This window comes from Anopheles merus, chromosome 3L, assembly GCF_017562075.2.
Source record: "Anopheles merus strain MAF chromosome 3L, AmerM5.1, whole genome shotgun sequence".
Lineage (NCBI taxonomy): Eukaryota > Metazoa > Arthropoda > Insecta > Diptera > Culicidae > Anopheles > Anopheles merus.
In genome coordinates this window covers 17,481,597-17,509,590 of record NC_054085.1, presented here as the reverse complement: position 1 = coordinate 17,509,590, position 27,994 = coordinate 17,481,597, and the positions used below count along the sequence as shown (strand labels likewise).

The 27,994-nt window shown below is 45.5% G+C and overlaps 1 protein-coding gene across 5 annotated transcripts; it reads right to left on the bottom strand.

The window, feature by feature from the left end:
• Positions 1-19: 19 nt before the first annotated feature.
• LOC121599905 (protein Teyrha-meyrha) lies at positions 20-27,992 on the bottom strand. Of its 5 annotated transcripts, none has more exons than XM_041928042.1 (9): positions 27,201-27,992; positions 25,790-26,020; positions 25,487-25,691; positions 2,618-2,844; positions 2,281-2,472; positions 1,301-2,172; positions 1,018-1,225; positions 856-930; positions 20-775 (listed from the first exon to the last, which is right to left on the bottom strand). In XM_041928042.1, the coding sequence occupies exons 1-9, from the start codon at positions 27,318-27,320 to the stop codon at positions 704-706; spliced, it is 2,202 nt and encodes a 733-aa protein (XP_041783976.1). In that variant the 5' UTR covers positions 27,321-27,992; the 3' UTR covers positions 20-703. The 5 variants fall into 5 exon arrangements, 4 of the variants coding, with proteins under 4 accessions (XP_041783976.1, XP_041783978.1, XP_041783977.1 ...); XM_041928044.1 differs by having other exon boundaries at positions 1,301-2,142; positions 27,201-27,991; XM_041928043.1 differs by having other exon boundaries at positions 25,487-25,676; positions 27,201-27,991.
• Positions 27,993-27,994: the final 2 nt, after the last annotated feature.

Genomic DNA, 27,994 nt, shown 5'->3' with positions numbered 1-27,994 from the left:
ACACAAAAAGTTTAATGGGAAAAGCAGATAAGGGTGTTTCATTTTTTTATTGTTTTCTATAACAACGATTCGAGTTAAAGGAAGTAACGTCGACACACACACAAACACACGCAAACACATATTGCGTGCAAGCACAGTTCGCACCGATTTCATACCACGGCAAACGCGAATGAATCTTATCGCCATTTCCGCTCATTCTCGCACCTCGGGAAAAAGACATCACATTCGGGAGGGAGACTCGGGACAGATTGTACAGAGCGCAAAGGGTGAACGCTTCGTTGTAGGGTTTCTTTTCTTACTTTTATCAGGGACTTGGGGACAACATATATTGCACATGCTTCGTAATATGTTCCTTTACTCGCGTTGGACGTTAATGTGTTTAACGGAGCGATGCTCTCTAACAACAACTGCTTATCAACTCGGCGCTGTCTTGGTTTTACAAAGGAGTGAAGTGACCTGTGAACGTCCTGTGTGTGTGTGTGTTTACGCTAGCATGTCTAGTTCTTTGCTTGTTCGATTGTGATAGCATTCCAGTGGCTGGCGCCTGGGACCTGGATTTGGCCTGGACAGCCCACATGACGATGTCATGAAGTTCGATTGCGCGATGTACAAGAATAATAATAATAATAATAATAGCGACAATAAATACACTAACATGTGTTATCTAGATAAATAAAAGAAAAATGTTCTACTAGCGCAGTTTTTAAGCATGAATTTTTCTAAAATCAGAATTCGCGGTGATGATCTTGCAACGGGGGCAAGATTTGGACGATTCCTGTAGCGGAAGATAAAAAGGTGGTCGAAAAAAGGAGTTATAGCAAGGATCAAAGAAGATAAACTGTGAGCTCTACCTACCGATTCCGTTATCCAACACTCCTCACAGAGATAGTGGCCACAGATTTTCGATATGATTAATGTTTTACATTTTTCCTGAAGAAAGAAACAGAAAATAAAACATGGACAAGTTTCGTTAGAAAAGAAGCTCCCAATTTGAAAGAGCGGTTCCGCCAAGCTAACCTTACATATGAAACACTTGTAGTGCGGTGAACCCTCCAGTTCCCGTATCCGGGCTTTAAGCTCTTCCAGGACCTGCGCCTTCGAGGACGGTTCGGCCGACTCCGAGGTGCTGACGTACGAGTCCGAGTTCGGCGTCGTACCGGCAGTGCGCGATGCCATCGAATCGGTGGCCGAATCGATCTCCACGGAGGACGTTGCTTCCTCGGTGCTGGACGGTGTCAATTTCAAGAAGTTTTGAGGATTTAATTGAAAGAAATGTCAGCGTTATTTCCCGCCGACTTACCTGTTCTTATCTCCGAGTCCATTAACTCCCGGCGGTCCATGCCCATTGAGCTGGGTGTGTGGGGCCGGCCGGGGTCGCTTCATGCAATCCTCGTCGTCCGTGTTGTCGACGATCACCTCCTCATCGTTGTCGGTCACCATGTCCTGGCTGTGGTCGTGCTCCTGGTCGTAGTCCACGTCGATGCGCTGATCGCTGCTCGTCGGTGTGACGCGTGTGATCGAATGATCCGCTACCGTGTTGGGCACTCCGGGAGGCTGTGACATGGCCCCGGGACCACCCTCGAACGAGCCTAGCAGTCGGGGCTTTACCACCGTCGTCCAGGGGCGTGTCTCATCTCCTGCTCCCGGCTTGCAGTTAAGCGGTAGCGTCAGGCGTGCCTTCCTGTCCCAGTGGGGTACGATCGAGCTGAGCGAGCTGATCGCACTCTCCTCCAGCTTCGTCATGGCCGGGGTGTCGGGTTTGATAATGTTGTTGTTGTTGTTGTTGTTGTGGTTGCTAATGCTGGTCGCGTTTCCGGGATGATGGAGCATGCTGGCCGCGCTGGTGTGATGAATCACGTTCGACGACATGTTGATCGCACCGTTGGACGTCTCATCGCCGTAGCTTTCCACGTCGACCGTTTCGTCCTCGTCCTGCGGTGACGGTTGATTGGCGGGTTGTGAAGCTTGCGACGTTTGCTGCTGCTGCTGCTGCTGTTGCTGAAGATGATGATGGTGAGGGTGGTGTGGATGCAGGGGATGCGATGTGTGCAGGGACGGTGGTGTCTGTTGTTGCTGTGGCTGTTGCTGTTGCTGCTGTTGCTGCTGTTGTTGCGACTGTTGATGCTGGTGCTGATGCTGTTGCTTGAGAATAGGGTAGAGAGCAGTAAAAGTCTAGGTGAGACGTGGTTAGGAATGGGCATTAAATTGAAGGATGCAAGCTCAGAGGAAAAGGAAAAAGGCTCTCTTTAGGGTAAAGATTAACTAAATCGGGCAACAAACCTTTCGGACGCATTCCTCAATGTGCTGCGCAATCTCTTCCTGCGTTCGCTGCAAGCGCCCGTGGCACACCGGGCACGATTGGCAGTTGATGTTTGTCAGCTGCAGCCCGAACCCATCCTCGCCGTCAAACTTTCGCTTCCGCAGCTTGCCCCGTAGCCGATCCTGGCGCTTGTTGCGAATATTTTTGAACGTCTAGCGTGGAATAAAAAAAACGGAGAAGTGGAATGAAATGGTGTAAATATAAAAAAAAAAACATATCAAATCAAGGGCAAATGCAATTTAAAATCCCATCAGATTGGTAGAAAACGGTAGCAACAACATTTGCTTTGCTGCGTACCTCCCAGCGGCTCGTTCGGCCCTGCAGATTGTTTTGCACCGTGTGGAGGTCGACGCTCAGCGTACGCCGCAGCTCGAGACGCTCCGCGTGCGTCGTCATCTTGGTAAGCCGCGACAGTTCCGCCGAGAAGTGGGTCTCCAGGTCAGTTGGTGAGAGCTGGATGCCGCAGATGGGGCACGCGTTCGGTGGCGGTGTGCCGACGAACGGTTTCTTCGGTGGGCCGATTCCTGCGTCGGGGGGAGAGACGGAATGATGGGAAAGAAATTGTTAGTGTAAAGGTTAGGTTTTTATTGAATTTTTTGAATAAATGTGAACGTTTGAAGTTAGAAAAAGGTGAAGCTTAAAGCTTCTAAAATTGGGAGATATTTCATTTTGGTTGTACCTTTTTTCAATTGGTCTTCAATTGGTAAACAATATTGTAATTTAAGCTGACAAACTTCCCAATAATGATGATGCTCACTTAATACTCTGAATTTTGGTGATTCTTAAGAGTTCAAATTTAAGAAATAGAGTTTTCCATTAGCTTCCTTTTCATGGCCACTTTCTAAACGATCGATTAAGATATATTTATAGAAAGTGTGAAAAGTCTTCTTAACTGACATCTAAACGATGCTTCAGTTAAACGATTACTTCTCTTTCCTTGCCTTAACAACATCCAACCAATGCAATCCCCGAAAGCAAAACTGGAATTCGAATGCGGTATCGCTGCACTGCAATCACGCCAGCAATATGATAGTGTAATACAATCTCCTACTCATTGCTGTAACAATTTTGCTGCATTCGTAATGGAATTTCAACTGCAATTCCAGTTTGCCCGAAACGTTCCATCCCTTCCCAAATCCATAAGGCTGTAATGGTGTGTAATGTTGCAGAAAATGGAAATCTTCCCAACAGCTGGCAGCATCGCCGAGAGGCAAATGATGCCGTTTTTTACAGTCCCATATCCTTTGAATGATGTCCATCCGGTACGGGGTTGATATCACTGCCAGTGAACTAGAACGTATCATCTTGTAGGATGTAGGATGATAGTTTTTCCGACGCTAGCTTACCGAACTGAGGAAGGCAAGTGTTGGTAAAGTGTTCTATCTTTGCACAGCTGACAGGTGCGTTAGTGTGTCCTCAAAAACTCAACCCAGTACAAGGTTGTCATTTTTTTGTTGTTGCTGTCTGCCAAAACTGTGTCCTGCATGTGACTCCGTGCACAGGCGAATGGGCTGAAATGTGAAGTGGTTCGAGTGGTTTTTCCTTTGGAAATGCGTCCACTTGCAAGTGGTTCCGGTGGAACGGACAACATGAAGACACTTGTTGTAACCGAAACTAGTAATTTGTGGTATTGTGGTGTGAAAAAGGTAGAAGCCGTAAGTTTACGACACCTTAATTTGAATAAATGAAATCCCATAGAGAAGTACTGCAACATTGGAGGGATTTTTTTGTTTTGGGTGTACGACATACGCAAGTGACAGTATCATTCCGACAGTATTTAGCACCCCTGCACCCAGCAGCCATGCACCCGTGCGTTGGGGTGGTTTCCGGTCCGAAAAAGGATTTCTCATTAGCATCGGTGACAGAAACACTGCGCCCGACTGCGACTACAGCACGCGGGGATCGGTAAAGGGTGGTTTTTAGGGAAATGGAAAAATCGACCACAGAAAACATGTCACCCCGACGGGGGGTCCCACGCACTGTGCGCGGGACTGTACCACGATGAAGTCCGATGCCGGAAAGCGCCCGCGCGCGCCTATCCAGCGGCTTCCTGTGAGCGGCGTTTGCGGTCGGTCAGCAGTAAATTGGGTGCGATTTGTGTCCGCGCGTTCTGTACGTTCCCTTGGTTGGTGAGTGTTTATGATTTTTTGATCCACCCCGGCACCCGGTAGGCCATGTTTGAAGCCACCAGAAAAAAGCATACAAGCAAGGATTGCATGCTGCGGCCCGGGACAGTGGGCAAATTAAAAAGAGATGATTAACTTTTAATTGAAATCTATGGTCAGCTGTAATAATGGACAGTGGCCGTGATTTGGGAGTGTTCGAGAGTGATTGAATATTGAGCATGTGACAGTTGTCCGTTGTCAATGTTGGTGCTTGGAAATGTTACACAACCCTTGGTGTTACAAGCTACTGATACAAAGTAGATCAGTTTTATTGATTTAATATAAAAGATCAAAGGCATTAAAGCAAGGCAACAAAATCCTTGCGTTTCAATTTCGGTACACTTAATCAAATTCTGTCTCCACTCGCTTTATTGTTCATTTTAGCTTCTTCCGGTCGCCAACGACTTCTTCACCCTTCATGCTTTGCTGTGATTGAATTTAAACATGTCCTGGGAGTTTTTTTTTTACATTAATTCCACTTTTGATTTCCATTTCCCAACAACAACGAAAAAAAGGCTCGCTCCACAGTGTCCGTCACGGTCGCCGCAGTGAAATGCTGTCACCCAATTTCACTCCTCTTGCTGGGGGTGCGCGCGCGAAAGGATATTAAAATTGAAACCAAGCGTCAAGGCGTTCGCTCCGACGTTAAGCCTAAAGTGCACCATCTTGAGACGCGGTGTCTTTTTACGGATTAGGGACTTTTTTTTTCTCGCTCGCTATTGCCTGATTTGGATTTAGTGTAGAAATAAGCGCAGGATTCCTCTTTTTTGCTCTCCTCTATAACGTGTATCTTAACACCATCCCCTCGGGCTATGGGTAAGTAGATACAATACTTTTTTGAAGGTTTTGAGAGCATCACTGCAAAAAAAACGATATCATGCTGATCATTGGCGCATCACGTCCAACTTCCGCAATTTCCACTTGCCCTCAGTGGACAACACCGTGCGCTGCGGTGTATTGGCAGTTTGTGCAAACAGCGTGCGGGTGCGGGAGTAGAAATTGAATAAAAGTGATGCGTTAAGCGTTAAATGGGATTTTCTCCTGTTTTTTTTTTATACTGCCTCGAGTTTGTCCCAAAGTTTGAAGTGTTGTTTGCAAGTGTGAGTTTTTCGTGTTGTGCTGGGTCGGTCACAGTTCGTCACGATTGGCCGAACCCCGAAATGACCGACCCAACAGGCACTTGAGCCGCACATCCCGCTGAAGATGGTGCGGGAAATTGTGCGTGCGAAGATTACTACTGCTACTACTAGCCCATGGGGTTGAAAGTGTACGGTGGCCGCCCAGCAGGGTGAAAGTAATAAAGCAGACACTTTCCCCCCCATCACCGTCCGAAGGGTTGAATGGGGGTGAGATTCTGTTTTTTTCTTGATTCTCGTTCATCTTCTGCTTCTTGAATGGTTTCACACACACACACAACAACACCAAACGGAAGCGAACGTTTTGAGGCCGGAAGATATTAAAGGGTTGAAGGGGGTGCTGTTTTTTTGGTAGCTTTTGTGGGATGGAAATATTATTGCGGTTTTTTTTATCTACCTCGGCAAGGAAGTTTGCAACTGTTTGGGAGCAACTGTTTACGAGGTGTGAAAAATGTGAGATAATAAATATCGTGTTAAATGATACGATATGCTGGACGAACGGAGGACGCAACAGTAATATCTTTGAATTATGACACGGCAAAATGGTTTTAATGATCTTTGGGGGGCTTTGTTTGGTTGAAAATTATTACAACAAGTGGGAGAGGTATTAAAAATTGAAATAATACATAAAATAGTTTGAGCTTGGACTTATATGAAAAAAAATGCCTTTAAAGTATATCTAGTTGACTAAGCTTCAGCCTGTTTCAAGGAATTTAGCTAAATTTTCACCCAAACAGAACCCAAACTAAAACGACACATCCTAATCTTCCGATAGAGACTTGTAACTAGCAGACGCAAACAACAACCACCACCATCACCACTGGTGCCGTATGTGGTAACAGCTGTCACTAAATCAAACTCACTAGCACTAACTCAACCCATACCGTTCACCGTCAATTATCCGATCAAACCGTACAGACTGAAGGATGAAGGACGTGTGTACCTCATAAGGGTCTAACCGTCCGTGTAAGTAAGGCGTCGTAACACGCCGGCCCTCAGCGCAGGCAGCATGGAGTTGGACATCGAGGAACGGAGCTCAGAAATCGAGTGCAGCACAGCACTCGTGCATTTCCTCCCGGGGCTCCGTTTGTAATTAGAGCACACGTACGTACCGCTTTTTTCCCCTTTATGTTAATAAATCGACTTTAACTGTTTGCGGTAGAGCTTTGCAGCTTTTGTGTGCTGCACCGATTTTCTGCTGCCCGATTCTGCGTCGCCTGGGAGCGGGAGCGCAGGCAGGCTCTAAATTAATGGCACCGATGACAAGCGCTCCGGGCCGGCGACGGCGCACGGTGAAGTCAAGAATAATTGCCACCAATAAATTAGCGCAGATTATTACCGGTAGTAATTTATTTATTTACGCTACGTATTTATCGTATTATGATAGTGTGGAAAAGCGCTTGGAGGAGAGTGAACAAACCAAAAAAAAAGTGAGCATTTTTTGTTGGACCCCGACGGCACCTTTGGGAAAGCCAAAGTACAGGACTGGTAGGTAGTGTAGAGGACGCCGCCGTTCAGGAACCGGGCAAGGAATTTATCAGTTTGGGGGCCGTTCTGAGGGGGCAAAATTGTGCACCACTCGCTTGCAGCTCGAGGAAAACCTTAACGGGAAGGTTGCTTGCGTTCAATTAACTCACTCTTGGTGGCGGGGTTAGGTTGGGAGAATGGGCTACCATTTAAACTGTCCTCGAATGTGTGCCTTTGACGTTCGATTTTGCGATCGATCGCACTCGATCGATTGTCATATAATCTCTACACACACACGCAAGTGTGCAAGTGTCCAGCGATGTTTTTTTTTGTGTGTAGCAGTTGCCGCTCGTTGATGACAGTCGTCACGGGGATCTTAAAAAGGTTAAAACTTCATCCTTACCGCTGGAATGGTCGTCCGCACATTCGAACCGTAGCTAATAATGATAGTGGCAAGAATCGGTTGTGTCCTTTCGTTGGCCGCACTTGGTTGCTGATCCAATTAAGCAGCGTACGAATAAATCAACCCCACCGATTATTGGTGTGGGTTGCGAAAGCGACAACAAAGTGATACTGCACAAAACAGTGCAACGGGCACAAGTACTGTATCACAAATCACCCCTGCTTGCAAGCTGGAGCCGATGCGTCTTCTAGCGCAATGATCGTCCCTGTCCTTGCCCGGGGGTCATTTGATGGGGAGTGAGCGCCTTTTTGTGGCGCGAGGAAATGATTTCTTCATTATTAAATTAGTTTTAGTGCGTTTGGAATTGAAGTTGAGTCGCGTATCGTATATAATGGTACCCGACGTGACGTGTCAGTGAGCATTAAGCGGTTCGCATCGATGGTGTAGGTTAATTGAAACGGGTTTTCTTATTTCCGGATCGTGCACACTGTCGTCAACATATTTATGAGACGTGACTTGATGGTTTTCTTTGTAGTAAGATAGGTTGGATGTGCTGAAATGTGTAACTAATGAAATGATGCATCCAATCTGAGCAAATTGAATTGTTGGAGTAACAATTTGGATATGCTGAAGAATTGGGAATTTCTTGTGCTTGTGCACTTCATGTGCGTATTCTTTGTAATACGATTCTTTGCTACTAGAATTGTAACAATTTGCAAAAATTTGTATTTGGTAAATGAAGAACTTATTTGTTTCTGGTTTTATGATTTTTATGACGATAATAAGTAACGGATTCTGAAAATCCTTGACTAAGTTTCATCTCGAAAGCCAATCTTCAACAATTTTAATATTCTCCAGCTATCCTTTTTCATTGAGCAGAAGAGTCAGTCAGTGTTTGTCAGGATGTTTTGGTCAGACGACTAAGCTATTTTGAGCATCGTTATTATAATGCTTTGTCAAGAATCAACGCAAGAATAAAGATGTGAGTCTCGCTACGAGGAGTACTCTACAAAGCGGTCTTAAGACAAGATGTTTAAGGTTTCAAATCAAGTGCTTTGTAAAAGGTTCTCGGAGCTATGGCTGAAACAATTCATATTCTAGGTAAAGGCCGCTTAAGAGAATCACAATGATTTTAGATGCTCGATTGGTTTGACTTTAGCTGCATATTCAATGATGTTTAAGGAACATTTGAGCCTTTTTTAAGATCTTACCTAATATCCTATGTATCAGATATTTTTGGAATTGTAAAATGTTAGACCTAAGATTATTCAACTCTTATCAGATATCTTCAAATTTACGGAATTCCAGAGATTTTATATGCTTATTTTCAGATCAAACAACTCACAACAACTTGGCTAAATTTCGATCAAAATGACTCTGAATAAATTCAGTATCTGCAAGATAACAAGAAACACATCGGCGTGTGTATAGATTCCAAGCAGCTCTACTCACTCGGCAGTTTCCTTTCGTTAGGTCGCTCGGCGGACACTGTTTGCTTGAGGTCTTACTACCACTTACCTGTGTGTCACCGAGTGCACAGTGGAATGCTGACCGAACGCTAACAACTTCATCAATGCAATGAATCATATTGGAAACAAAAACGGGCCCTGTCCACTGGCAGCAATGCGTTTCCAACTTGTAACCATGCGCAGCACACGATCACGGTTGTAATTACGGTTGCACAATCGGCCACTACTGGCAACAACTCGGATCGGAACGGGGAGTGAGTGAGATCGTGAAGGTGACTCCGAACCGATTCCGTTGATTGTTTTGCTTCCAAGCGTCGTGCGGAATGTCAACGCGAGGACACGCAAGCGGTGGTATTCGGTGCCGCGGCATGGACGCGCGAAGAGATAGAACTACAACACAAAAAAAAAAATGCCAGCACTTCTCCGTACGCACCCGTCACGTTAAACAACCATCCAGCAGACACCATCAGGTTCCACACTTGTTTCCACTTATGTAGTGACATTTTCATTTCACATTGTGTCCAGCGCTGTTTTCGCGCTCTGTCGCTCTCGTTTTTGGTGCCCGGTACACGTTCAATAATAATTCTGCCCTTTTGCTGCTCCCCTGCCAAGACCTAATGTGGCATGCAGTGTGTGTGTGTGTGTGTGTGTGTGTGTGTGTGTGTGTGTGTGTGTGTGTGTGTGTGTGTGTGTGTGTGTGTGAGTGTATGTTTGAGTTTCCCTTTTTTTCGTGTTCTCTGTGTTATCTGCTCCAATAACTGCTGCTGCACTTTTTGTCGCCCGCATCATCATGATGATCGCCGCGGGACGGGTGAAGTTATGTTCACGCCGCACAGCACCGCACAGCATCACACAGCATCGTATAGCACAGCCAACAACGAATGTACATGCTGCATGGGGCAAGAAAAACGCCACTGCCATCCTGACCGACCCGACAGCATAACGATGAAACGAGGCACCTCCAAATATGAGGAAAAAGCATCGTCGGCATGAATCATACGCCCGACAGTGTGGCCCGGATTGCAAACGATTGTGCAAAAGGAAACAGTCAGAAGAAACGCATCAACACAACAACAAAAAAAGCACCCAGTTGGAAAAGAGTTGGAGTTATTGGGGGGTTGCTCCTACCGACACAATCACAGCATTTCTCGCCGGACATTCTGGTCGCCGAATTGGCTAATAGAAATGTCCCGCACGCTAAAAATTGCAAACCGCTACGGACAACGCTAATAATGATAAAATATTTCGTTCACGTATGGACGAATTTTAAATTGTTATAAAATTTTTCCCTACGTGATTTCCATCTGCCGGAGGTGGTGGTAGCGGGGTCATAAGCGAACGGTTTTTCCGGACAACGGCGGACGATGGGACGGCAGTAAAGGAGGTTTAGATCAATGTTAGGTTTAACTCGTTTGCTCCCGTGTTGCCTCCGAGAGGGGGAAAATGCCCAGAAGGTGGTGACACCAGTTGTGGCCAAACCGAAGCCCGACGGAAATTACTCATTGTTGTGAACCAAGGGAGAGAGATGGAGAGAGAGAGAGAGAGGATGAGCGAACTGGATGACCGTGTTCGGGAAATGTTGGCGGATGTTCGCAAAACGCATCAACTGATGATGACATTCAAAGGTTCTGGCCATCGATCATAGCTGTCAGCTTTACTGCGGACTGCTGCTGCTGCCAGTGTACTCTTGCCATCCCGATGGAGAATTTCAAAACGATTCGTTTTTGTGTCATTAGTTAGGTGATGAGTTTTGCAATCGTCCTAACAAGAAGAACCTACGGCAGTACCAGAACAGTGTCTTACGAGATTTATTGTAAATGTTTGACTTTTGAGATGTTAAATTAAAAGCGAGAGGACAAACATCCATGTGCGATACTTCACGATGCACATTTAACGTTCGAGACACTGTACAATTGATTAGCTGGATGGCAACAAACCTTCTTATCCACTTAAAAGGAGACTTTCGCCAATCGACTTCAACCTCCCCGAGGGTGTAGAACACAGTGAGCGTTAGATTAGCATTTAGAAGCCATTTATACGCGTTCCGCTGGTTCATAAACAACTGCAGCCCCCGTTGCAAATGCCCGCTGCATGACACACTGTCTAACCATATTCGGAGATGCGCTTCAGCAGTGTCCCCCTCTTCCCTTCCGGTAGAACGCGTGACGATGCAGTCGACACAAAAATTGCATTCAATTCAAATGCATCTCACGGTTTGGTGCCGCGTGACGTTGCGCTGTACGTACGGCGAGCGACGGTGCTCGGTTTGGCTGCCACCGTTGTCGGCGTCTACGTCATCATCGTCATCATTATCATCAGCATCAACAAGGCTCGCTGCAGGAGGAAGGTGCCAGTGGATCAGTAGCAGAAGGCAGCATCCGATTAGCGAGCCGGTGTCGGTGCATATGGTGTAGGTGCAACTGCAACTCGACACTAGAACAGGCTGTGTCTGGCCGCAATCACCGGCCTTTATGCGTTTGCTAAACGCTTATCCATTGACGGGCGCTAATCGCGCGCGCCTTGGCCCGGGTGTGGAGGCCGTTTTCGCAGACATAATCGATCATTTTTCCGGTGCAGGGGGCAGTTTTTCAATGCCAGGGCACTAAACAGTTTTGGGGGTCGAGGGGTCGTAGTGACGTTTTGCGCTGCAACTGGCTGCACGGCTTGGGCCTGCACTGAAATCGACCCGGAATCGGTGGCAATTAGTGTACAAATTCATATTCGATGTAAGAGGCAGCTTTGGTACGGAGGATTTAAAGGAGATTAAGTTGAAATAAAATTCTACAAAAATTGATGAGATTGTTTTCGAGAAGCCTTATCAGTAAATTAGGCTTGCTTGTTTCAATATCAAAATATAGTTCTAAGATCATTCTTTGAGTTTAATTAAGTTAATATTGTTTAAAGCATAATCTTCCATTGAATAAAATAGCTTGTCAGTTAAAGCTACTAAACAAATTAATGTTGTTACCTCATTAAAGTAGGGAGACTTCTTACAATCAGAAAAAAATACAAAAATTTGGAATAATATTCGATATCGATCTACCAATCACTCCCTAATGATTTCCGGCCTTCATGATGTATGTACCCGCGCTAGCATGTGTTATTCGGAACGGACGGATTACACTGAAACCATATACTTTAACTACCCGTTTAACATGCCGATTGATACTGTTTTAATCATCCCATGCTCGACCCACCCAAACCCAGGCTGGAAATGCTTTACGCAAGTGCTAGCACTAGGCGGCGTGCAGTACTAGGTCCCTTCGCCATCAATAAGTGTGTGGTAAAGGCGCCACACCTACCGGCTTAACAACTGCTTATCCCGCAAAACCCCCGTCCAAACGAACTTCGGTTCGGTTGGTGGATGGGGAAATTACCCCTGCTGCAGGGGTGATGAAAAGCCAACACCGTCGCCGAAAAGCCAACACCGGAACTGCGGCTGCAGCGGTACTGCACCACCCTTCGGATCTTCGCCGCCGTAGTCAATGATAAATACCAGATTATATTATTTTTCTAAAATATTACAAATTGTTTTGTTGCGGCCCAGATGTGTCGGATCGGTTTCCCGGGGTAGAGGGCGGTTTTCACTGTCCAAAAACGATACTGGCCCTGCTTATCCCATTACGGCTGTGCGTGTGTGCGTGTTTCGCCCTCTTTCAGTAGCGACCCGCTGCTTACGCACGACAAATGATGGGCACCTCTGGTTTCGCTTTTATGTTATGCCTTTGGTTTGGTCGGTATGTTCTATTTTGTTCTCCTTGTCCCTGTCAGAGAGCGCTTGTGCCGACGGGAGCAAAGTGGAACTTCCTCGCAAGAATAAATACGCACAGAAAAGGTAGCAAAGGAAGGCAAAGAAGGAAGACCAAAAAAAAAAAAAAGACAGCGAACACACAATCATGACAGTCCTCCAGATTTGCCACTTTGCCGGGACTGCCTTCCTTTATCCGGGTCGCTCTTTGTATGAGCTCCTCGGCTATTGAAAAGTTGAGAAGTCTCGTCCTTCCTTTCAGCCGCTCGCGCGCTCGCGCTCGTCCCTGCAAGTCCTTTTATTTGCGGAACCTTCTGTTTTTTTGTTGTTGCACAAAGCACGTCGAGTTAGAGAGGGAAAAGAGAGGAAACAGCTTCCATCGGATGGGGGAAAAACAGGCGTCCTCGTTGTTGACTTTTTTATTGCTATCTTGTCCGTTCGTCCGTTCCCCGCTTTTCCCGCAGCCGTTTTGTTGGTTTTAAGGATTACCGACAAATAAATCGCCCAAGCTAACGTGTCGGTGGGGCGAAGCTGTCAACGGGCGCCGGCGGTATGGGTTGCGCTGGCAGCAGTACAAAAGGAAGCGAAAAAGGAAAGGAAGCGATCTGATTTCACATTCCCTGCTCCGGGATCTCGCGTTCACACCTTCTCACCCCTGGGGCTGCTTATCGCCGTGGCTCGCTAGGGCTTACGCGTGGTTCTGGTTGATGGATTCGATAAATTAAAATAATTTTGAAGGTTTTGTAAAAAGATTATAAAAATGGCCACAAATGGTACCCATTGCGCACCATTGCAGTTGTGCGTGGGGCAGGAGAAGGAAGCTTCCACCGAGGGGCGAGGGGTGAACACGGGCGACAAATAGGGGTGACTCGGGATGGGTAGGCCGAGTGTCCCGAAAGTGTCGTCCTAATTATTCGGGGCAGATGTCGGGTACCTAGGGATATATAGGGCTAGATTGTTCACAGTCATCCACCGTTAAATACCGAAACTGGCGCAACTGGAGCGCATAATTTAGTTAGTGACGTGATGTCCCGATTTGCTCCAAACGAGGGGTTGTTGCTGCAGTTGCTAAAAGGATTAAAACGAAAACAAAAAAGAAACACCCATCTTTGCATGGGTCAACATTGAAAGTCAACACTGTATAATTGGCGGTTGATGCAAGGCATCGAAAATTGTTTTGCCTTCGCTTTTCGATGCGTTTTCAAAAATGTGGCAAAGTGTGAAGTATCCAGAGGCACACACGCACGGATGAACATTCACGGATGCATATACACCCCGTTTATGGCGGGCTGGCAGATCGGATTGACTGGGAAACCGCACTTCACACTTGGCTGAAAAGCCGCCGGGCCGGACGGATAGACGGTTGAAGTTGATTAAATTTGAAGATTTTAATCAGCGGCGGCCCGAGAACGCTCTTGCTGGTGGGTTTTTGCGCAAAATAAAAAGAAAAAAAAAACCAGCGAGCGAAACCGTTCACAATCCAGCTGGTTTGTGCTCCCGGGTAGGAGGGAGTCGGTTAGGTTTCTCTGCGTCACACGCCGAAAACACACCCGATACACACCGATTACACACTGTGGCTGTCCGCTGGCTGTCATTCGGAGATTAACTACTGAAGGATTTTGCAGCCTCTCGACTCCTATTTTTTCTTCTTCTTTGCACAAAGCTTCCCATCATCGCCCCGGAACGTTTAATCACCCGGGTGGGAAGATCTCTCACCCCGTGGGATGAGGGCTTGATTGGGTCTTGTCGCTTTCATCTTTTGAACGGTTTTTCGGCATCGAAGGATTAATTTCTCGAGGCCTTCTTGCAAGAGACATCATAATCGGGTGCTGGTGGCGGTGCCGCTTGGCACATAGTAGCACCGAATCAGTTGCGATCAGTTTTGTATTTGGAGGCTTATGGAGCCTCCCGCAATGGGAGAAGATTTTCAATTATTGAATAAATTAATCGTATTTTAAGCTGAAGAAGTGGTACTTATAGTACTTGGTTCTTGGTTAAGCAAACTTAGTAGCATTTGTGATAAAAATCGCAATTAGAATTACGAGTTTCAATTTGATCTTAATATTGGAGCATCCGAGCAGTCAACATGCAGATTGAGGCATAAAATCATAAATTGGTTTTGTTTACTATCTTTCAGTAGTATCTCTTACCCCAATTCTCAGCAATAGACAAAAACGTAAGGTCCAAGTATATTTAAAGCTGCATCAAAAAGTCCAAACACCAAGAACCTAGACAGTAAGCATAAAGAACCAAAGGAACTATAAATATGAACACTATTTTAAGCAATTTCATCCATTTTATCTTTTTTAGGGCATTGTTACAAGCTATATTGCAAATTTCTGAGCTATATTGGAGCTGATTATTGGTCGGCCATGACATGATACATGTGTTGTGCTAATGACATATGCGAGAAATGAAGAAAAAATCATTTTCATTTGTCTCTTTGCCTTCGTTGTTTAAAGTATTTACATTACATCCTATGGTGAGGTCATGCGTCTTCGCCTTTCCTTAAATTGTTGTCTTCTAAAGTTAAAAATAATCCGATTAAGCAACATAAACACGGCATTACTCGTAGCATATTATTAACCATACATTCTTGAACACTGCTGCTCGGCCAGAATATCAAACAGCGATAAATCATATATTTATATTCCAGTCCATAAATCTAACCTTCTCCGTACGTGCGCAAATTCTGCGCCGCTAATTCCCACCAATGGACTGTTTGGCGTGTCGTTAATGGGCTAAATGAATGTAATTTCGCTTCAAAAGCCGCAAAGAAAGTCCCCATCGGCGCGGCGTAATGAAGTGCATACATTGTGCTGGATAAGATAATAAACCACCCTTTCGACTTTCACCCACGCGCAGAATGCTGGCCCACTGGCATGGGACATGGGAATAAAAGTTCATTTTGTGCTTTTTACAGCTCAGCGGCCGTGTGTGTGCGAGTGTGTGTATTTGTTGTTAAAGCCCCCAAGAAAAAGCTTAACCTTCGATCATAATAACGGCAGGCCGGGCCGGCAACATTGTATGCGCCTTTGTGTGCCAAGTGAACGGTCGGGCAATAGAACCACCGGGTGCCGGTGCATCATCGCGCGCATCATCAAGGCTTATCATAAAACGTCGCTGCCGGTCAGAAGATCTGCCGCCGGCCAGCTGGATGGACGCGGCCAGCCGGTAAAAGGGTCTGTAAAAGGAAACCATATTCCGGTATCGTAAAAGTAAATAAAAATATTAAAAAGTATCCAGTGTGGCTTTCCATTAGGCCGGTTTGGTTCGGACCTGTACCGCACTTCCTGGCTGGGCGCTTTCGGGTGCTTTGATCAGTTGGTGTGTGCATGTGTGTGTATTGAACAGTGATTTTAGAGTCAGCGCTCGAACCCGGACAGACGGCGTGTCGGTAACTGCAGCGAAAACACTACGCGAGCGAGAATGCATTAATCAAATCCATGGAATGGATGATCTTTAAACGAAATATTACAATCCCCTGTAAATGAATATTACCATCTCACTGCCACGGTAACGGTAAATAAAAGTCAACCCCGTTACGCTTCACCGTTTTGGGATGCAACGCGCGCACACACACACACACACACACACACGCGTGCGAAGAGTAACAATTTATTCCCCGCCTTACGCAACGAAACACTCCAAAAACAAGCAACAAAGGCCGCCCGACGATGCGCCGCCGCTTGCAGCATCAAAAAGAGCGCATTTTTATTATTTATGATGCGACGTTATGTGCTAATTGAAATTGGAAAACCGCAGTAAAAGTGAAGTACTGACTGGCCCGCGTTGGCAGCCCGGGGGGAAACGCGCGCATTCGCTTCATTGTGTGCGGTGGCTGTTTGTGTGGCAACGGGGAAAAACGAAGGCAGAAAGCGGAGGAAACCTCCGGACCGTGCCGTTTGCTGCGATTCGAACAAACGGTGTCAACCCCTTGTAATTTGTCAATTAGGACATTGTTAAAACTCACTCGATACATTTGAATCGGACCGGGTCCGGGTCCCGCAAGCCGGCCAAACGGTTCCCACCTTCCCGAAAGCGAGCGAAAAGAGCAATCGTGGCCGGGCAGGGGACGAGAGCGGCACGGCCGAGGCACAGTTTCGTTTCATCCATTCTTCTGAAGAGGGAGCACACGACACGGGCCCAGGCAAACCAACCAACCGAACGGTAGCAGGATCAAACAAATGAATTGAGCATCATGTCACTTTGAATTGTTTCGTCCTTTTGGGTTGGAATGGGGTTTTTTTTCTTTCTTTGCTGTTGTTGCCGATGTTTTTGTTGCTGTTTGCTCTCTGTGTGTGTGCACTGGATTCGCTACGGCACAGGATGAGGCCGTGCCGACACTCATTATCCCCCGTGGCACGGCATGCCCGATCCGTTTGAGGTTAAAGCTTTCAATAAATAACGATGACTTTCAAGAGCTGGCAGCGTTCGCTGCAGCAGTAACGCCATTCGGTTGCCCCGGTTCCAAGCGGTGCACGAGGACCGCCCCGTGTCGGTTTGCCGAGGAGCGGTTAAGGCTAGTTGGAAATTGACTTTGATTTTACGAGGCCACTTTCGGGGCCAGCCTTTGTGTGTGTGTGTGCATCTCTTCCCAAAGTCATTGCGGCAGGCTCTTGTTGAAGTGAATTATGATTCAAGGGCTCTTGAAAGTTGGATGGTTTCGGTATGGCACAGGAGAGTCTTTGCTTAGCCGGAGGGACAGCAATGCTGCGCGGGCAGCGAGGTGGAAAGGAAATTTAGCAGCATAATGATGATAGGTTGGTTTGATGCGTTTCGCAAAGCCGCAGGATGACGAGCGGAAGGCACAGATGTTTAAAGGTGCTAGATAAAAACATATAAAGCAAGAGCAATTCAAACAGCACATTAGACGGTGAAGGGCATTCGCAATAGTGGATGGAAGTGTTGAAAAGGATGCTCTATTTGCTATTGCACTCGGCGGATGGTTGCATTGTAGGTAGCGTACTGTAAGATGTGGACTGACAATGAGAGCTCTTGGAAGGGGTTGTCGTTCACAATGCGCTTTGTTATCTTGAGGCTATACATGATAGTGCACGAAACAAAGAGCTACACAAGAACTTACAAGCTTAACCGTTTTATAATGCTACAATCGTTTCAAAGGTAGGTGTCTGCGAGACGAAAATTGTTGCCTTGAGGCAAATATAGCGAATATTTTCACAACCATCAGGCGAAACTGTTAAAGTAATTCCATCTTAATGGTCAAATTACATTTTTAAAGCGGGAATAGACTGTTAATGAGTATTAAACAAGATGGTCATTAGTCTGACTATAGTTCAAATTCAATTCTTATGAATAAAAAACTATCCTCGTGACGGCGTGTCAAGGTCTTAGTTTGGGATTTTACTATCCATGAGTTTAAATCTCTTCGTTGGTTTGTAGTAGGAACTGGTTTTCTGGTTATTGCTGATTAAATAACAATACACTTTACTATGGCGTGTAATAAACATTTTTTGTTTGTAGTATCCGTAGATGTCCCGGTTAGTTAGAATGACTGTGACCAACGTCACTTGCCAGGTGAGGGTGGATAGAAAACTCTCAGGACCTTTTGCTACCACCAAGGGTCTGCGCACCAGAAGACAGGCTTGCCTATCTCCTACTTAACTTGGCGCTAGAGAGGGCTATCCGTGACACGAGGGTGGAGACTACGGGAACCATCTTCTATAAGTCAACCTAGATCCTGGCATACGCTGATGATATAGACATCATTGGTCTGCGACTCTCCTATGTAGCAGAAGCCTACCAAGGGATCGAGCAGGCGGCAGAAAACCTCGGATTGCAGATAAACGAGGCAAAGACCAAACTGATGGTGGCAACATCAGCGGACCTACCAATAAATAATCAGAATCTACGTAGGCGTGACGTACAGATAGGTGAAAGCACTTTTGAAGGCGTCCCGCAATTCACCTATCTTGGGTCAAAGGTCAGCAACGACAATGGCATGGAAGCTGAGTTGCGCGCAAGAATGCTGACTACAAACCGGTCATTCTACAGCCTGAAAAATCATTTTACCTCAAAAATCCTATCGCGACGGACGAAGCTGGGACTATATACTCCCTATATAGTACCGGTACTCACATACGACTCTGAGACATGGACAATGTCCAAATCTGACGAAACCCTCTTAGCCGCGTTCGAGAGGAAGATGCTCAGAAGGATACTTGGCCCCGTATGTGTGCAAGGACAATGGAGGAGCCGCTATAATGACGAGCTATACGAGATGTACGGCGACCTTACTGTCGTGCAGGCGTATCAAGCTCTCCAGGCTCCGGTGGGCTGGTCATGTTGTACGCATGGAAACGGACGACCCAGCCCGTAAAGTCTTTTTAAGCCGTCCACAAGGACAGAGGAGACGTGATAGGCTCAAAGTGAGGTGACAAGATGTCGTGGAGGCGTCCGCCATTAAAGCCGGGATAACTGACCGGCAGACGAAGGCGCGAGACCGTGAGCGGTTTCAGACGCTCCTGAGGCAGGCCAAGACCGCAAAGCGGTTGTAGCGCCGGATAAGGAAGTAAGCAACATCCCCAGAAGAAAAGGAAAAATAGTATAATTATAAAAACGTTTTAAGAACAATGAAACAATTTGCCGTTCATTCGTTGCAAGTTTTGCACTCAACTGAGCAATTTATAGTCAAATGAACAAAATTTCCCGTGCTCTCAAATTGTTCAAAATATACAAGATGAAATATTCGCATTCCATTAGAACGGTACGAATAAGTCCTTAAGACGGAAAGAAAAAGCAACTAGATTCTACTGCAGAGCTTTCTGCCGTGTGAAAGTGGGGAATAATTGTAATTCATTTTTTCAATCAGCTCTTCTCTCAACATCTAATAAAAATTTGCCAACTCCACATGGAGGGTTTTATCGCTGTCAGACGACCGAAAATGAACTTCTTTAGCGAAAGAACGGCAAGGTTTATGAACCTGCCGAAACACAATCCATTTGGTAAGACGCGCCAGATCAGCGCTTCGTACTTCCCATTTCTATTTTAAGTGTAATAAGCACTCTCACAAAGGCCGATTGCGTACAGTGCTGCAAGTAAGTTTATCATAGTACACCGTTTCATAGACTAACGCGCGCCGTAGCATCACATACAATCTCCGTCCAATGTACGGATTCGAAAAAGTGTTTACACCGTTTACTGTCGTGTATTGTTCCGGGGAAGAGTTTTCCAGCTGCAACCATATGGCGCTACCGAGCTCTTTGGCCCCGGTAGCTAAACGTGTTTACATGTTTACATGCCCGAGCATCTTTGCGTCCAGCGGGTAAGTGATCGTGTTTAGGTTACACAAAGGAAAATGCACTTTGTTTTCCAGCGACCGTTTAAGTGTTTATTCCGGCTGGGGTTTGTCTCATTTTCTTCTGTGATCTTTTGTTTTCCAAACGGCTGCTTTTGGGAACAAAACCCGTGCCGCAATGTTTTTGTGTGTGTTGAGCTCTGAGAAACACACGATTGTTTGTAAAAGAAAACTGATTGCTTATTTTAATAAGCTTGGCTGCCGGGTTGACGTATCTCATCAATGTTTTCATACATACCAAACAATACCAAAGGTCAGAACAAACGGTTGCATTGGGGATAAATTAAATTAGAAAAATAATGCGCACCAGCTCATGCAGTATGGTCGTACGATTTCACGTCTCATTACAGCGTGCGCATCATAGCGCACGTATTTAGAAGAGCCAGCATACCAGAACTAACGATGCCGAAAGGCCCTAAATGGGACAATCCATTCCGATGCGTGCATCAATCTGTGCTGCCTTGCAAGGCCGACCCGGTGGGGAAAAGGTTGGGAAATAATTTCTAATTTAATCAGCAATTAATTTGTTACCATTAAAACAAGTACCAATTACAGCTGGCACCGAGAGCTGAGTGCAGCAGCCTGAACCACTCACTCGGCGGGGCTGACCATTCCCCTGGCGACACCACTGCAGCAAGATTCTGTGCCACGTCAACTGTTTTTCCATCGTGGCTTCCCTTAGGCAAATTACCGGTGCACTATAATATGTCTCAACTCGGCGTACCTCGGAGTTTTGATGGGTACCGGGAGTCCGATTTATTGCTATCATAATCGTATCATAATCACCCGTAGAGATAACGGCGTGGCGTAAGTGTGATCGAATCGCTTCACTGCGGGAGAAGCTCGCAAAACGCTCTAACCGAGCCTGCCTCGCACAACTGCCAGTTACCGTCCGGAACCGGTTGTCTGTTACCGAGGCGTTCTTTCGCTCCATCAGCCGGTCCACATAGGTTCCATCGCGCGACGTGACGTGGACGCGCAAAATGTGTTTGATTGCAGGAAATCGAGCGCGAGCGAGCGCGCGGTTGCGCTGGAGGAAATGTACTCTCCGGCGCGCACACAGTTCTGCACTTCTGCGATCTAATTTTGAGCCGGGTTTGCGGACTCCGATGCGGGGAGGTGCAGGTGGTTTCGGCAAACGAGGCAATGTAATCTCGTTACGGGAAGTTCCCTGGCAAGGGCAAGGGTGTAAGCAACCACTTTGCCTGGGCACGTTGACTGTAGGGAGTGGGATGAATTTGTAATTTTGTCAAATTTCCTCACACACACACACACACACACACACACACACACACACACACACACACACACACACACACACACACACACACACACACACACACACACACACACACACACACACACACACGCGCGCGCACTGAGATACAATTCCATGGGAGTAGTAGAGATGTGAACGGATGGGACACTGATTTTCACACCAATTTGCCAAAATTCTTTGCACGCGGTGGTAAGTTGCTGGAGCTTCGAAGGCGAACTAGTGAGTGAGTGAAGCGTAAATTCGATTGATATTTGCGATCCCGTCGGATGTGGTTGCGGGCAGAAAGTGGAACTCTCCCTTGGGTGGTGTTTATTTTTCAGGGGTGTACGAGAGCGAGGGTGGCACTCGTACTGAAGTGGCAGTGCTGTTTGTTGAAGTTAGCATTTTATTGTCGCAGTGGACGGGGGTTAGACAGTGACTAGAGAGTGGTGACGATTGAATTCTGAAGCTCGGTCGGTTCGGTTTGGGAAGAGTGTTGCGGATAATTTGGTAGCCGATGAAGCGGTTACGGTGAAGCAGTGTTAGTAAATTGTCTGCCTTTACAAAGTCGGTTTTAGCGGGGGGAGTGTTTTGGATTGAGTGTACAAAGCCAAAAACCAATTTATTGGCATTTCGTAGTGATATGTAGGAATTTATCGGTTTGCTACATGTAACGGGTGAAGCCAAAACTGGTGATTTGGTTTAATTTTAGTCAAAGTAAAATGCAATACAGTCATTCTTGATCAGTAATCATACTATTTTTTTGCAACCAATCAAAAGAGCAATGAAAAGAACCATATAGTTTGTTGCTTGACAATCATAGGGTTTCTGACTGTGAAATATATTCACTAAAGTGCTGGATTGTGATATTAGCTTAGCATAAATTTGATAAGAAGAGTGCACCTTAATCGCCGATCTGTTTGCAACTATGTATCCGTTTGTCCCATAGTTCATTGCAACATTCATTACAAAGTTCATTCGTGTAGTTCGAGCAGTTCATTTCATGCAGTCCAAATTAGTCAAGAAGTTTTATCTATATCCTATGGTTTAGTTCCTTCTAATTCATATGTGTTTTCTTATTTGAATTCATATTCGAAATATTATCTATATACTCCCAAAATCGAACACTGACAATTTTATGAATGCCTTTATCACTCCTTTTGGGAAACAATAACGATTAAAAGTTTTAGAGCGTTAACACGATTAGCACACACGGCTATTAATTACATGTGTCCCCCGAGATACGACTGTATTTGGGACCAAAAAAATGTCCTAAAGCAAGGCGTAAGTTGAAATAGTCGTATGTCGAATATCTGTGAATATAAAGTTTATAACCGAAATTGAAGAGTCGGAATCTATAAAATCGTATATTTTATTAAAAATAATGTACGATAATGTATTAATTTTCCTCCAAAAGCCGTTTACACGACATAGATATTCAAGATCGGGGAGTTCTGGAATCTGAGGAAATATGTTTTTAACGGTTATCTGCACAGAAATTCAAAAAAAAATCAATTTCATCTCAATGACATCTTTCAACTGTCAAAATCAAAATCGTCGTATCTGCGAATCGTCGTAATTCGAGGGGGGTCGTATCTCGGGGGACGCCTGTATTCTCAAGTGATTCTTTCAAAATCACAAACACTATGAGTGAAATTCGCGTGCAGTGATTGTGATGTTGAGTGAAAATATTGTCAGTCGTTTGTTGTCATGATTGATACACTTGCAAAATTCATTTTAAATTCTTGCAGCAAGTATTAAAGATTAGCATTCTTTTTGTTAATCAACTATTTGCTACAAGATGTCGGTACGGATGAGAATCCATTCTGATAAGCCTTGTAAGAGCCGGCGCGTTATTCAAATACATCAACTGGGCACACCAACATGAAGCAATTACAAGTCTCATAAAAGAGAAATATTACTGCATAATCGACTTTGTGAAACACAATAAATGTATATAATATCTATATTGTTGCACAAAAGATAATGCAAATATCTTGAATCTGGATAAAAAGATTCCAGGAATATGCAAAAATGAGGGTTAAAAAATCAACTAAAAGTTATCATTTTTAAATCAAATTCTTGTAAAACATGACAAATATCGAAAGAAACCCTTTAAGTAATTAATGTTCTCGAAAAGTTTAAGTCTTTTCCCAGCTGTACAACAGTGTCCATCAAAAACGAGGCTGCTCACCGTACCTTACGCCACAAACATCCTTCCCCACATCCCGAGCTCAACACAATGGAACCCAATTTCGTCGCGCGTCTCGCGTCTTAAAGTGGCCTGAAAAATAGCTGTTTGGATTAACATAACTCACCTAATGGATTTTTAAGATTTAACCCCCTCCACCGGGGGAAGGAGCCCCAAAAACCGGGGAAAGCAGAAAACATTCGCTCAACTATCCCGGAATTTGTTTGGAAAATTTATGGTCACCCGGACGATTTGTGGTTTGCGGTGAAGAAGTTGTGTCCGCAACGCCCGCTCTCCTTCCGCTCGCCCGCGGGACCGGAAGACGACAGACCCGAGCCTGCAACCCGTCCATCTTCGGGGAACCACAAGGCAAGACAGAGTGTGTGGTGAAACAGTTCCAAGTGGTTCGTACGAATTTTCACCATCGCCATCTTAACGCACCCGGTGTGTAACACATAACTCAACTAGGCTAGTGCGAGACCGTGTTAGTGCTCAAAGGGTACACTCACACACGCCCTGGAGGCCAGCGGGTTCAGGGAAAAAGGCAGCCATAAAAACGCCAACCCACAAATAGATCACTCGCCGATTATTTAATTGTTACGCGTGTTTTTAAAGACAAATGGTACCATATTGTGCCCCCGGAAAGGTTTGAAAATGCGAAGCACGCGAGCGGACGGCACTTTCCCGTTTGCTTGATGGTTTTGCTTTCTTCGTACCAAGGAGCTCCTTGGTTTTTGGGAGCCTTGTTTACACGATGAAGTTGTGCCAACCTTCAAGTGCACGACGGTCCACTCGTGTTGTGTGTTTTGATTACCATAACCAGCTTTCTGCTCCGAGCGGGGCCAAAAATAGCTGGCTCATCACAGCCGATCGCACGGGACACAGCCAGCCGATCTGTGTCGGGTGTGTCGTTTACGGCTACGCTCGGCTTAATTATGTACACGCAAGTGAAGGAGAAGATGGAAAGATCACGTTAAACAATTCCAGATTATGCAGGGCAGGGCAGAGGATGATGCGTAGGGTGGGATGTGAAAATTCCTTGGAAAATCTCCTCTCTCATAGCTCGCCTTCACGCCAACGCCGGAGTGGTGGGTGTTTGTGTTAGTATGCGTATCGGATTGCGCCGGGTGTAACGATGAAAAGGTTATTATGAGGTATTGTTTTCCATGGCAAAGTATCCAAAACAAACACGGCACGATGTCGAAGTTAAGTGGCTCGGGTCGAGGACAGCACAAGGGTCACCGAAGGGTCGTCGGGTTGGGTAACAAATCATGGCCAATTAGTGCGTATTAGGACAACGATAGCGTTGACATGTGCCGCTAATCGGTGGTTGGGAGGAAAAGGTGTAAAACTGAGAACAGAATGTTGTCTTCGGGTTGTTCCGGGGTTGAAAAGAACATGTTTCAAATCTTACATTTGAATCATGTTTAACTAACTATGCAAATTGTTACAATAATGAATGTTGAATGAATAATGAACATTAGAAATTGATTCAGCCTCTACAATTTCATCCACACTCGTCGCTCCATCATCACCACAGAAAGTGTTGAGCTGAGCTTAATGGTTACAAAGAAAGTGTTAAAGCCTGTTCCTTCCTGAACGCAACGCCTCATCCCATAAACAATAACCAAAAACAGTTTTAAAAGCGCTGTTAAGTGCGGCTTGTAATTTGAGTTTGAAAAATGTCTTTACACCAGCCGCTCCCGCTCCTTTGGCGGTCAAAATCTAGGACGCACGGGGAAAAAAGGGAGGACGCAGTAAAACCGATCGTGTTACACTTCCGACATGTTTATGTGCGTGTGGTACGGCGAAGCGTACCGCTTCGAAGCGTCTGGAGCAGTAGGAAATGTGCTAACCGAGTCCGGTTGAATGTCGGCACGCTTCGGTGATGATAATAAAAACTAATTTTCACCTCCGAAGGGCTTTGATCCTGTCCTGACTGGAGACACGTTCGTGTGAGACACGTCCCGGAGATGGGCTGGCTAAAGAACGGAGGGAGTGGAATACTTACGTCGAAATCCGGGCGTTTCCGGGCTCCGTTCCGGGGTGCAGATGCGGTCCCGCTCGCGGTCACCGTCCTCGCTGGTTTGGCCCTCGAGCGATTCATCCTTGGCGGGCGGCGACAGTGACGTACAGGCCGGGCTGGACGAGTCCGTCCGGAAGGATTCGGAACCCGAGCCGGACGAACCGAACAGTAAACCCTTGGAGAAAATGTTCTATGATCATTTAGTGGCGGGTCTGTGTGGCCGGATCGGGCGCGGGTTCCCGCGCCCGGCGACGCCGACGGCATTGCTGCGGCACTACGGACACTTACTTGATCGATGCCGAACCCCAGACATTTTGGGGGCGCAAACGCCGACGGGAGGGGCAGGTTGGACGGGAACGGTTTCACGAACGCACCGCCACCGCTGAACGGGCTGGTGCCACTCGCGGTCGAGACGGCCGGATTGAGCGGGTGCAGAAAGTGGGGCTGGAAGCCGTGCAGAAGGTGCGCCCCGTAGCCGCTCATCAGTGAGAGATGGTGCAGGTCCTTGGCGTCGGGCAGCTGCGGTGATTCGGGGGCAAGAATCGGGGGGAAAAACGAACAAATACGGGTTAGAAGTGGAGAGGATTGTTTATAGCCCGGATGGGTTTCATAAATACATCACGGATATTATGGAATATGAATAAAATTTCAAAGTGATGTTTGTAGAAGGAATATTTTGGAAAAAGGGTATATAGTGTAATAAATATGTCAGCACATTACTCATAATATTCGAACTTTGAATGTACATAAAATGTGAAAATAAAATATCTTAAGAATAGCGATTTTTTTTTCGTACAGTGTTTTTGCTCTGGCGTTATTGTAGTTTGGTCGCAGTATATTTTTCACAACTATTTCTAAATAATTTTTATGATTTGTCATGATAGTTTGTGTGAGATTACCGCAAAAACACTAAATGTCACCAGGACTAAAATTCAATTTCAATTCTAATAATAATCTAATGTTAACCTCATATGTACCTCAGAACATAAGTAGCGAAAACTATACATTTTTCAAAAACAGTTAAAAGGACTCAATAGTTCGGTTAAGTTATTGACTTAAATAAAAAATTAAAAACATGATGGATGAATACACAAAACAGTTCGACACATCGTATGGATCAATAAAAAAAAAACAACAAAAACTGATATGAAAGATATGTACTGTATTCCACAACAAACGTTAAGTGTTTTTACGTTTGATTATTGTAATTGTTTGAGCTTTTAAAGCTTTTCTATAAGCTTGTTGATTTAATTTAAAACTTGACCTTCATGCGTTTACCAAAAAAATTAGGAATGTTTTTAATTATATGACAGCTAGTAATAGTATGTAGTTTATGAAACGCAAATTAAACAAATGTTGTGGTTTATTTGAATAATTCAATTCAAATTTGTAGAATAATTGGTATTAGAACCTTTAATCTCAAATAAAACGTATCATAATTAGTATTGCCATATTATTATCGTTATTTGTTGCATTTGCACTAAAAGAAAATATCGTCATTATGATAAGAAAGTCCATTTTAATAATTATAATTTTGCTTGCATTCCTTTGCCCAAACTTGTTCATTTTTTGAATGAGTGTAGTAAACGTTTTCGTAACAATGTATCAATGAAACCATTTGTGCATTTTAAGTAACATTTTCACAGAAATAGACCACATAAAAGGACGATATGGGTACCAGCAGCACCCAAAAACATACTTGAGAGTGAAAGGGTCGTTGTATGCGCAGGGCGTCACTTAATCCATTCGTTGCTTGCGAGAAAACTACCAGCGCTGGCGAGGACATGTGAGCGGATCCATAGCTCGGATTATCCATCATACGGTTTCGGTGCGCTTCGGTAAAGGGGCGCAATTATCACGAGACATTTATTACACCGAAGTACTGTAATGTTTACGATACACGTTCAAACACACACTTATAATCATCGGTTAGAAGACACGGTTTGTGCTATACTCTGCTCAGCAAGCACTCGAACACGACACTTTTGAATTTCGGATGTTTATCACGTGCAGTTGATACGTCACGAGGAAACAGATGACACCAAACCGTACCGGTGACACTTTTTGGGGAAACTTTTTTCGGAGCTTTGAAACTAGTTTTGCCAGCAAAGAACGGTACTCCACTTCACTATTTGTTTTGCCCCCGGACTGGACGTTCTGTTTTCCTCACTTAAACACTTCACCACCTTAGATTTACACGTATTTTCCCTCAACGGGATACACACCACACGGAGTGGCACTGTGAACTAATGCCAACGGGACAAAATCACTCGCGGAATCACACGACACGCACGAAACACGACCGACACACACGCACGGACGAGAGCGCAACGATTCGGCCACGTCCTGTCGCGGCAGATACTTCCAGTGAACTGAAGCTGCGCCTTGTCGACGCAGATGCTGCGGTGCCGCTTTGGGAGACTGGGTGCGCATTGGCTGGACACGTTGGGTTGGAACCATTTTTTCGTAGCGCATGCGGCACGCAACGGGGCG